This window comes from Anolis sagrei, chromosome 4 (assembly GCF_037176765.1).
Source record: "Anolis sagrei isolate rAnoSag1 chromosome 4, rAnoSag1.mat, whole genome shotgun sequence".
NCBI classification, from domain to species: Eukaryota; Metazoa; Chordata; class Lepidosauria; order Squamata; family Dactyloidae; genus Anolis; species Anolis sagrei.
Window position 1 is genome coordinate 222,058,446 of NC_090024.1, and position 12,027 is coordinate 222,070,472.

Consider the following 12,027-nt stretch of genomic DNA (forward strand, 5'->3'; position numbering starts at 1 on the left):
CCAAAAGCAGAGCTTCTGAGTGGAATGCCCGTGGAAATCGTTGTTCGTTTTCTGGAATGAGGTCTATATATGGAATCACCTTATTCCATAAATGAGTCTGATAAGCGCTCATATAAGTTGCAAAATGAGCCATCCTAGTAAAGAGTCCAGCAGTCATGTGGGCCTTCTTACCCATAGCATCTACTTTCCTTCCTTCTTTATCAGAAGGCGTGGGATTTAACTTCTTGCCTTTTTGACCATTCACTACTTCTGCTATGACCGTATTAGGAACGGGTGGTCTTGCGATCCAACTTGCTGAGGATACATCAATCCTATAAAGGTTGTCCACCTTCCTTGGGATTGCTGGGGCCAATGAAGGGGAGCCTTCAGCTGACTTAGTAAGTTTTAAAAGGTAAGGTAGCGCTGGAAGTGCCGTTGAAGTTACAGATGCCTGCTGGTCCGCAGGGAACATTGGGTCCTCCACTGACTCTGGTTGTTTTGGAGTTGGAAGGTCAAGTGCGCGAACCATTCTATTTATAAGTGATGCAAACTTAGAGTATTCTTCATTGAGAGCATCTTGCTCTGTTTCCTCATAATTATCCTGAATAATTACATCCTCTTCAGAGGATGGGCATTCTTCCATTTGCTGCACCTCAGACTGAATAAGAGGTGTCAGCTGGTCTTGCAAAACTACTGGCTCAGAAGCAAGGGTATGACCCTTCTTAGATTTAGTCGAATGTTTCTTTCCTTTCTGAGTTTGACCAGAAGAGGATGCAGTGTGCATATTATTGCTAGATGGGGGCCACTGCGCAAGCATTGGTGCTCCACAATAAAGCATCTGTCCATTCGGGGCCATCTGCCAGAAACCCCCTTGGCACATAAACGGATGTGGGGGCTGAAACTGTGCACCTTGCAACATACCCGTCTGGTTTGCAAACACTTGGGAAGGCTGGAATTGGTTTCCTTGAACCATTCCTCCTTGACCCATAAATGGATGGATAGACTGGGGTTGACCTCCTTGGATCATTCCCCCATATGACATTAGTGGAGGCATTGGCTGGCTAAGGCCACTCTGACTCCCAGTCCTCCAATCCTGGCTTCCTTGATTAGCGCCATTAGGCAAAGGCTGACAAGGCATACACATCCCTTTGGTATGTGGATTTTTCCCTGGGCTATCCTGGGTCCTCCTTTTTCTGCTTCGCTTCCTCAAAGGGGAGGAGCTAGAGCTAGAGGTGGAGTCAGAGGAGGAGCTTGTAGGTCTCGACGCCGAGCGGCTCCGACGCCGGCGTCCGCCATCTTTGGACGCAGTGCGGGAAGGAGCACGGCCTCGAGCGCGTCGAGGAGTCATCTGCAAGGTCCCAGATGGAGAGGAGAGGGACCTTGACACCGAAGCCACGGCATCGTTGGGCCCTTGAGCCAGGATTGGCGTCACTGCCGAGGCCGTCGCTTGCGCCGCGGCCTTGGGACCCGGCTCAGCAGGTATTTGAAGGATCGCTCCTTCAGTCTTCTCCCCTTCATGAGCCTGTAACGCCATTTTACTGGGCGGTTGGCTCTGCAACGCCATTTCTCCCTCCTTAGAGGGGTTCTGAGGCTTTTTTGTCTGAGAACTTAGAGCCACTTCACCTCTCTCGGAGGGCTTATTGGCTTTTATCTTATTTAACTTTATAACTTTTTTCTTCTTAAGAGCCGGATCGGCCTTATCTGAGGTACCTTCTATTGGAGGAAGCAAAGCCTGTTCATATAACGCCGCTTTTAATCGTAATTCTCTATTTTTCCTAGTTTGCGGCGTAAAGGCTCTGCAAATCTCACATGGTTGGGAAAGATGCCCCTCTCCCAAACAAACAAGGCAATGTGGATGAGCATCGTTGTCCGGATATTTATTCGGACACAAAGCACATTTCTTGAAAGAAGTTGTACTCATTTCAAATCCCTTTACTTTCCTTGATGCTGCCGTTTTTAGCGCGGATTGAAAGAACTGACCGCAGCCTCTCAGGAGGGCTATTTATAGAGGAGAGGGGGGCGGGAGGGGCTGCTCCAACGGATCTTTAATCTCGTGAACTTTCCGTTGCTGCCGGCGCGAGCGCCGGATATTACCATATATGTGTAAATTGCAGTGACCACGCAGGGAAACCAGACTTAAGCAACCAATAGGGATGCATCAATACTATATTTACTTATTATTTATTTATTTATTTACAGCTTTTATATTCTGCCCTTCTCACCCCTCAGGGGACTCAGGGCAGATTACAGTATGCACATATATGGCAAACATTCAATGCCATTTTTGACATACAAACATATACTGACGTACACAGAGGCTATTTAACTTTTTTCTGCCCGCCGGGGGAGCTGTTGCTTTCATCGTCCATCTGTGACGCTGATGAAGCACTTCCACATTCCCCACATGCTTCCCCGCTGGAATGCTTTGCTGGAGTCTTCTTTATGGCCTCATAAATCAGTTACTTTAGCCTCCTCACACTTTAAGGTGGTACCTTATTTTCCTATTTGACAGATGCAACTGTCTTTCGGGTTGCAAAGGTCGACAACAGGCTACACACAATTGGTTGGAAACCCACTCCAACCCGGGCTGGCTTTGAACTCATGACCTTTTGGTCAGAGTGATCTTAATGCAGCTGACACTCAGCCAGCTGTGCCACAATCCCGGTCCTATAGAATTGATGCAGTTTGATACCACTTTACGACACAATGTTATGGAATCCTGGGTGTTGTAGTTTATTTAACAAGGCATTTAGACTTCTCTGCCCAAAAGTGCTGGTCCCTCACCAAACTACAGCTCCCAAGATTCCATAGCATTGAGCCATGGTAGTTAAAGTGGTGTCATGAAACTCACCAGGGTAGCCTTTAAACAACTATTTTTGCAGTTGGCCTACTTTACAGGGTTGTTGTGAGAATGAAGAGGGCAGGAAGAGCACTAACTGTGACACCATGAAATCATGGGACATCATCATCATAATGCAATAAGAACTATCGGCTTTCAACGTTCGTGGACTCAGCATCTGTGGCCTCAGCTATCCACGGCTTGAAAATATATATTTTTAAAATTATCAAATAGTAAAGTTTAGAATCATAGAGTTGGAAGAAACAACAAGGGTCATCAAATTCAGTCCCCTGCCATGCACAATCAAACCACCCCTGGTAGATGGCCATCCAGCCTCTGCTTAAAAACCTCCAGAAAAAGGAGACTATACCACACACCAAGGCCGCACATTCCACTGATTTGCCCTTTTACATAAGGGACATGAACTTTCCCAAAGAGCGCTAGAGCCTCACCAAACCACCAAAACCAGTAATTCCATAACATTGTTGAGCCATGGCAGTTAAACTGATGTCAAACTGCATTCATTCTATAGTGACCAAAGGAGAAAAACGAGAATGTTCTGTGTGTGAAGGAGTCCCGAGTGTGAATCCCTTCCCAGACCTTTTACAAGGCCTGTAGACTTCTCTTGGATAGCACAGGGAAGAGTTAACACCCCTGTGGCTTTTGTTTTGTTGTCTGTGCCCCTGTTCAGAAGATTTCCCCTCACTTTCAAGGATTGGTGAGAAAGCTTCAGTGGAGGCTCCTTTTCCCCACGATGATAACTCTTTCAGGAGTGAATTTCCCTTCAGAAGGGTAGACTTTTCTCACTTCCTATTGTTTTACCCCTGATCTTAACTGTGAGTCATTTATAACTCAGGGACTGTCTGGATACATACACACATGCACACCCATGTGCAAAGGACTAATAGATGTGAATCCCATCTGAGGCAAGAAATGATCAAGGAGGCAAAAAATGATAATGTCCCCAGTGCTTAAGAGAACTGGGTGCCAACCCACCCCAGCTATACAGTATGTATGTGTGTATATTCATATATATTTCTTTGTGTTAAGGAGTTCTGGTGTGAATCCACCCCTGTGGTACAGTGAATTAAATGGCTGAGCTGCTGAACTTGAACTTGCTGACCAAAAGGCCGGCGGTTCGAATCTGAGGAGTGGGGTGAGCTCCTGCTGTTAGCTCCAGCTTCTGCCAACCTAATAGTTTGAAACATGCAAATATGAGTAGATCAATAGGAACCACTTCTGCAGGAAGGTAATGGCATTCCATGCAGTCATGCCAGCCACATGACCTTGGAGGTGTTTATGGACAACGCCAACTCTTCTGCTTAGAAATGGAGATGAGAATCACTCCCTAGAGTCTGGCATGATTAGACTTAACATCAGGGGAAAACTTTATCTTATCTATTGATCTAGAGAGCCCTGAGTTTGAATCCAGAGCTGGTTCCTACATGAGGGAAGAACAAGAATTGTTCTCTCTATATATTTATTTATTTACTATATTTATATCCCACCCTTCTCGACCACGAAGGGGACTCAAGGCGGCTACACACACACACACACACACACACACACACACCAGGTATGGGAAAACTTCAGCCCTCCTGGTGTTATGGACTTCAACTTTTTTGGAGTTGGATTGTTGGAGTGGAGGTCCAAAATACATGGAAGGCTGGGCAAAAGTATGACAGCTGGGACCCAATGCTGGTTGCATGGTGCGGGTCAGAATTAGAGAAGCGAAGATGCAACATATTTGAACGTGATGTAACATATTTGAACGTGTTTGCATACAATATCCGGATAGCCTTAAGCATTATGCTTGGCTTTTGCCCCCCCCCCCCTTTTTTTTTCTGGTGAGCTATCTTGCCACAACTCCATCGCACCTGCGTCTCTCACTCGCTGAGCTGTCTCGGCATTGGGTCACAGCTATCATACTTTTGCCGAGGGCTGAAGCTTACCCATGCCTGTTATACAATACTGTGGGCTGGGAGCTGGCACTCTGCACATGCCCAGAGGCGCTTTTTATGCCTTGGCTTTGTGGCTCATACATGAGGGAAAAACAAGAAATGTACTCTCTCTCTCTCTCTCTCTGTATAGACACACACACACAACCCAGGCATGGGCAAACTTCAGGCCTTCCGATGTTTTGGAATTCAACTCCCACAATTCCCAACAGCCAGGAAGAATTGTGGGAGTTGGTCCAAACCATCTGGTGGGCTGACGTTTGCCCATACCTATTCTACAATACTGTGGGCTCGGAGCTGGCACTCTCCACATGCCAGAGGCCCTCTTTATGCCTTGGCTTTGTGGCTCATACTTGGGGGAAGAACAAGAAATGTACTCTCTCTCCTTCTGTGTGTGTGTGTGTATATATATACACACACACACATAACCCAAGCACGGGCAAACTTCAGCCGTCCAGGTGTTTTGGACTTCAACTTCATCAATTCTCAACAGCCGGTAGGAATTCTGGAAGTTGAAGTCCAAACCACCTGGGGGGCTGAAGCTTGCCCATGCCTGTTCTATAATACTGTGGGTTGGGAGCCAGTACTCTGCACATGCCCAGAGGCCCTCTTTACGCCTTGGCTTTGTGGCTCATACATGAGGGAAGAACAAGAAATATACTTTCTCTGTATATAGACACACACACACAACCCAGGCATGGGCAAACTTCAGCCCTTTGGGTGTTCTGGACTTCCAACTCCCACAATCCCTAATAGCCTGTCCTTCCATAATGTGGGCTGGGAGCCGGCACTCTGCACATGCTCAGAGGCCCTCTTGACGCCTTGGCTTTGCAGCTGCCTACTGCCCATGCCTGGTATATCCACACACAGACATTTTTCCACACATGAGGGATGAACAAGAAATGTCCTATATATACATAGATATGTGTGTGTGTGTGTATAGGAAATACTGATCATGCCCCACGTGCGAAGGGGCAAATGCTGACCATCCAGAGGCAACCGCCCACCAAGAGCCCTCTTTCCTTCCTTGTCTTCTTACCGGGGGAGTAGAGCTCGGCTAGCTCCCGGGCTCCTGCGTGCTGGGCGCCCCAACGAGGACCGGCGCTCTCGGCTGACGCAGCCTCGGGGCTCTCGCTGCCCGCTCCAGCTGCTACTGCCGCGCCTCTCCGGGCGGCCCCTCCGGCCATGTCCCCGCCGCGGCCTCGTTGCTGCTGCCGCCGCCGCCGCCGCTCCTCGCCCCCCTCCTCCTCCTCCTCTTCCTCGGTCTCCTGCTCGACGCCTTCTCGCCCGCGCTGCTCGCGGGGCTGGGCCTGTCCCTGTCCCAGGAGGATCTCGGGCCCCGCCGCTCGGGCTTCGGGGGCGCCGCGGGGCTCCAACAGCGGCAGCGGCGGGAGCAGCATCGCGGGCCACTCGCGGCTCCGGCGGCGTCCGGCCAAAAGGAGCGTCAGGCGGAGGAGGCCACGCCCACCCGGGAGGAGGAGCTCGCCAATGGCAGGCCGCCCCGCCTCGGCCAATGGCGAGAGAGGGAGAGAGGCAGAGCGGAGAGCGTCGGGGACGCGCCTCAAAGCCCCGCCCACCGCTTGGGCGAGGCTGTGGGCTTCCTTCCTTCCTTTCCTCCTTGCCTCCTTCCCTCCTTCCTTCCCTCCCTCCCTCCCTCCCTCCTTCCTTCCTTCCTTTCCTCCCTCCTTCCCTCCTTCCTTCCCTCCCTCCCTCCCTCCCTCCCTCCCTCCTTCCTTCCTTCCCTCTTTCCCTCCTTCCTTCCTTCCCTCCTTCCTTCCCTCCCTCCCTCCTTCCTTCCTTCCTTCCCTCTTTCCCTCCTTCCTTCCTTCCCTCCTTCCTTCCTTCCTTCCTTCCTTTCCTCCCTCCTTCCCTCCTTCCTTCCTTCCCTCCCTCCCTCCTTCCTTCCTTCCCTCCTTCCTTCCCTCCCTCCCTCCTTCCTTCCTTCCCTCCTTCCTTCCTTCCTTCCCTCCCTCCCTCCCTTCATTGTGTTTTTCACAACACCTATAGTATTGACAAAAGGTTTCATCCTAGGAATCGCCAGGTCCTCCAGATGGTCTGTTGGGATCAGACATCAGGCAATTTAATGGCATTCAGTTGAATGTGTGGTTTCAGATACTTGCAGTTTGGCCAAGTTGGGTGCCAAATTATTCTGTTGGGTCATATCCTTGCTATTTTTCTTTCTTCAAATTAAGGGTTAAACAACTCAGTCATTGAAAATGTATTAAAATACCACTACATTAAATGAGTAGGGTTTCATTATTTTATGCTTTATCCATCATTTTGGTCCCAGTCAATCCTACTGGGAATCTTAAACTAGAATAGTTTCCTACAGTAAAAACAAACAATCTTTTATGGCACCTTATTTATTTATTTTGTATGCAAATGACCTATCATCTGAGCATTAATAAACTACTCCTATATGGTATCCCAAGGAGTAATTTACATGGCATTGTATAGACTTGAGCCCAGTTCTGTTACAGATTTTTCTCTCGATTCAAATAAACATTCCAGGATGTCATGTTGATCTTTTTTCTCTGCTCATTTGTTAAATGACATTAAGATTGGCTCAACTGATATTGACATAGCGAAGTTCTCTGGCATAATACGAGTCTAGATTTTTGTAGGGAAGTTGACAAAGGGAGGAATGCTTAGCCCCAAGGTGCTTTGAATCACAATTCATGAAGCCTGCAACAAAACCGAGACCTTGTATCTCTTGGCACTTCACAGTCCGCCCAGTTTACAGTACTCAAGTAACATAACATGTTACAAAACACTGTTGTTTCTATAATTAAGCAATCCTTTGTGATTTGGAAAGGAAATTGTGATGTGTGTGTGTGTAGAATCATAGAATCATAGAATCATAGAGTTGGAAGAGACCTCATGGGCCATCCAGTCCAACCCCCTGCCAAGAAGCAGGAATATTGCATTCAAATCACCCCTGACAAATGGCCATCCAGCCTCTGCTTAAAAGCTTCCAAAGAAGGAGCCTCCACCACACTCCGGGGCAGAGAGTTCCACTGCTGAACGGCTCTCACAGTCAGGAAGTTCTTCCTAATGTTCAGATGGAATCTCCTCTCTTGTAGTTTGAAGCCATTGTTCCGTGTCCTAGTCTCCAAGGAAGCAGAAAACAAGCTTGCTCCCTCCTCCCTGTGGCTTCCTCTCACATATTTATACATGGCTATCATATCTCCTCTCAGCCTTCTCTTCTTCAGGCTAAACATGCCCAGTTCCCTAAGCCGCTCCTCATAGGGCTTGTTCTCCAGACCCTTGATCATTTTAGTCGCCCTCCTCTGGACACTTTCCAGCTTGTCAACATCTCTCTTGAATTGTGGTGCCCAGAATTGGACACAATATTCCAGATGTGGTCTAACCAAAGCAGAATAGAGGGGTAGCATTACTTCCTTAGATCTAGACACTATGCTTCTATTGATGCAGGCCAAAATCCCATTGGCTTTTTTTGCCGCCACATCACATTGTTGGCTCATGTTTAACTTGTTGTCCACGAGGACTCCAAGATCTTTTTCACACGTACTGCTCTCGAGCCAGGCGTCCCCCATTCTGTATCTTTGCATTTCATTTTTTCTGCCAAAGTGGAGTATCTTGCATTTGTCACTGTTGAACTTCATTTTGTTAGTTTTGGCCCATCTCTCTAATCTGTCAAGATCGTTTTGAATTCTGCTCCTGTCCTCTGGACTATTGGCTATCCCTCCCAATTTGGTGTCGTCTGCAAACTTGATGATCATGCCTTCTAGCCCTTCATCTAAGTCATTAATAAAGATGTTGAACAGGACCGGGCCCAGGACGGAACCCTGCGGCACTCCGCTCGTCACTTCTTTCCAAGATGAAGAGGAAGCATTAGTGAGCACTCTCTGTGTTCGTCCACTTAACCAATTACAGATCCACCTCACCGTAGTTTTGCCTAGCCCACATTGGACTAGTTTCCTTGCCAGAAGGTCATGGGGGACCTTGTCGAAGGCCTTACTGAAATCCAGGTACGCTACATCCACGGCATTCCCCGCATCTACCCAGCTTGTAGCTCTATCGAAGAAAGAGATCAGATTAGTCTGGCATGACTTGTTTTTGATAAATCCATGTTGACTATTAGCGATGACTGCATTTGTTTCTAAGTGTTTGCAGACCACTTCCTTAACAATCTTTTCCAGAATCTTGCCCGGTATCGACGTGAGGCTGACCGGACGGTAGTTGTTTGGGTCATCCTTTTTTCCCTTCTTGAAGATTGGGACCACATTGGCCCTCCTCCAATCTGCTGGAACTTCTCCCGTTCTCCAAGAACTCTCAAAGATGGTTGCCAATGGTTCCGAAATGACTTCCGCTAGTTCCTTCAATACTCTGGGGTGTAGTTGATCTGGCCCTGGGGACTTGAACTCATTAAGAGCGGCCAGGTATTCCTGGACGGCTTCTTTCCCAATTTGGGGTTGGATGTCCTCCAATCCCTCATCCACTCCATCTTGCTGAGGTTGAAGACTCTCTTTTTGTGAGAAGACCGAGGCAAAGAAGGCATTAAGTAGTTCTGCCTTTTCCCTATCCCCTGTCAGCATTGCCCCATCTTCTCCTCGAAGAGGTCCTATCGCCTCCTTGTTTTTCCTTTTTCTACTGACATAAGAATAGAAGCCCTTTTTATTGTTTTTAATGTCCCTGGCAAGTCTGAGCTCGTTTTTTGCTTTAGCCTTGCGGACCTTTTCCCTACAGGTGTTTGCTATTTGTTTGAATTCTTCTTTGGTGATTTCTCCCTTTTTCCACTTCTTGTGCATGTCTCTTTTGTGTCTTAGCACAGTTAGAAGTTCTTTGGACATCCATTCTGGCTTCTTTGCACTTGTCCTATTTTTTCTCTTTGTTGGCACGGTTTGCAATTGCGCCTTGAGTATTTCACTCTTGAGAAGTTCCCATCCATCCGTAGCTCCCTTGTCTTTTAGTATCTGTGTCCACGGAATGCTGCTCAGCGTTTCCTTCATTTTTTGGAAATCAGCTCTCCTAAAGTCCAAAATGCGGGTTTGACTTGTCTTAGTTTCGGCCTTCCTTTGTACCTCAAATTGCAGGAGCACATGGTCACTTGCCCCTAAGGATCCTACCACTTCGACCGCATCGATCAGGTCCTCCGCATTTGTTAGGATGAGATCAAGAGTAGCCAATCCCCTTGTTGCCTCTTCTACCTTCTGGACCATGAAATTGTCTGCAAGGCAAGCGAGGAATTTGTTGGACCTTGTACTCTTGGCCGAGTTTGTTTTCCAGCAAATATCGGGATAGTTGAAATCGCCCATGACTACTACATCTCTTTTCTGTGCCTGTTTGGTCAACTGTTGGCAGAAGACTTCATCAAGATCTTCCTCCTGGCTTGGGGGTCTGTAGTAGACGCCTACAACGACATCTTTTTGAGTCCCAGTTCCCTTGATTCTTATCCAGATGATTTCAAGCTGGTTTCCCAGATTGCTGTCTTGAATTTCTTGTGCAGCATAAGAGTTTTTGACATATAAGGCTACTCCGCCTCCTCTCCCCTTTGTTCGGTTTCTGTGAAAGAGGTTATACCCCTCGATATCTACATTCCAGCGATAGGAGTCATCCCACCAGGTTTCAGTGATGGCTATGATATCATATTTGTGGTGTTGTGCTAGAAGTTGGAGTTCGTCTTGTTTATTTCCCATGCTCTGTGCATTAGTGTAAAGACATGTGAGCCCCTGGGATCTTCCCTTGAGCTGTTTAATTGGTATTATTGTGCTTTTGGTACGTGGTCCTTGTTGTGTTTGTGCAGCCCTCCGTTTAGCCTTCTGGCGATTCCCAGACATTATGGGTAAAGTAGTGTTCGCAAGGCTGTTGTCCCCCTCCCCCGGTGGACCTAGTTTAAAGTGCGTCTAATGAGGTTTGCGAGTCTGTGAGCAAAAAAGTGTTTTCCTACTTGTGTGAGATGCACCCCATCCCTTGCCAGTAGGCCATCCTCCTGGAATAGCAGGCCATGGTCGAGGAAGCCAAAGCGTTCCTCCTGACACCATTTTCTAAGCCAGTCATTGACCTGTACTATTTTTCGGGCTCTTGTGGGTCCGTGTCTTACAACAGGGAGGAGGGATGAAAAGACCACCTGTACATTACATTCTTTTAGCATTGCTCCTAGAGCTCGAAAATCATTTGTGATCTTTTGAAACGTATGCCTTGCAGTATCATTGGTTCCTACATGAATCAACATGAGGGGAGGACGGTGATAGGGCTTGAGGAGCCTGGTGAGCCTCTGAGTGATATGGTGTATTTTTGCCCCCGGTAGGCAGCATATTTCTCGAGCCATCCCATCTGGTCTGGAAATGACAGCTTCCGTTCCTCTAAGGAGGGAGTCGCCTACTACCAAGACCTGTTTACTTTCAGGAATGACAGCGCCCCTTTTGTGCAATGTAGTGTGTAGGTCTCCAGAAAAGTGATCCTGTTGGTGTGAATTGTGTAGGTGAAAAGTGTTGTCCTCCTCCTCGACATCCCCGGTGCATTCGTCAAGGACAATCCATTGAGATTCGTCCGAGAGCCTATGGTTCTCCTGTATGTGTTCCTGTTGCTCCTGGTCTATGGTTGGGGATGGTACACCTGCAGGATTGTGCAAGTGTGAATGTTGTGAAGTGTTGTCCCAGTCAGGGCTGTCCCCCGCACACTGATCAAGGATGAGCCACTGATCAGTATCTAAGCCATTCTGGTCTTCCCCAATATGTTGTGTGTATTTACATATATGTGTATCAAGGCAGGTATCAAAACCAAAGCATGTTGCTGCATATATAAGCAGAATTCCTATGCTTGAAGTTAAGAGCATGAGATCTATTTAAATTATTTCTCCCAAGGAAGTATACAATTAATTGTCTCCTAGTAAATACCAAACATCTTGCTCACTAACCTACGAAGGTTGAATGAAAAGTAATGCCTTTACCTTTGTTACTTGGGTTTAGATGGGAATATTTTAATAAATCAAATGCAGAAATAATCCTTAGAATGTGCTCTTTAACTATCACAATTCACTTTCCCAAGGAGCCCCCGGTGGCGCAGTGGGTTAAAGCACTGAGCTACTGAGCTTGTTGACCGAAAGGTTGCAGGTTCAGTTCTGGGGAGCAGCGTGAGCTTCCGCTGTCGGCCCTAGCTTTTGCCAACCTAGCAGTTCGAAAACATACAAATGTGAGTAGATCAATAGGTACCACTTTGGTGGGAAGGTAACTGCGCTCCATGCAGTCATGCCGGTCACATGACCTTGGAGGTGTCTATGGACAACGT

The 12,027-nt window shown here is 47.6% G+C and overlaps 1 protein-coding gene across 2 annotated transcripts in view; it reads right to left on the reverse strand.

The window, feature by feature from the left end:
• Positions 1–6,292, reverse strand: part of LOC132773140 (ubiquitin-conjugating enzyme E2 variant 1) — a 99,325-nt gene extending 93,033 nt beyond the window's left edge. Inside the window, exon 1 of one of the 2 annotated variants that reach the window (XM_060772126.2) lies at positions 5,816–6,292. In XM_060772126.2, coding sequence (XP_060628109.2) covers positions 5,816–6,176 — 361 coding nt within the window. In that variant the 5' untranslated portion in view covers positions 6,177–6,292. The remainder of the gene's footprint in view (positions 1–5,815) is intronic. The other variant, XM_060772123.2, reaches the window with a different exon arrangement.
• Positions 6,293–12,027: the final 5,735 nt, after the last annotated feature.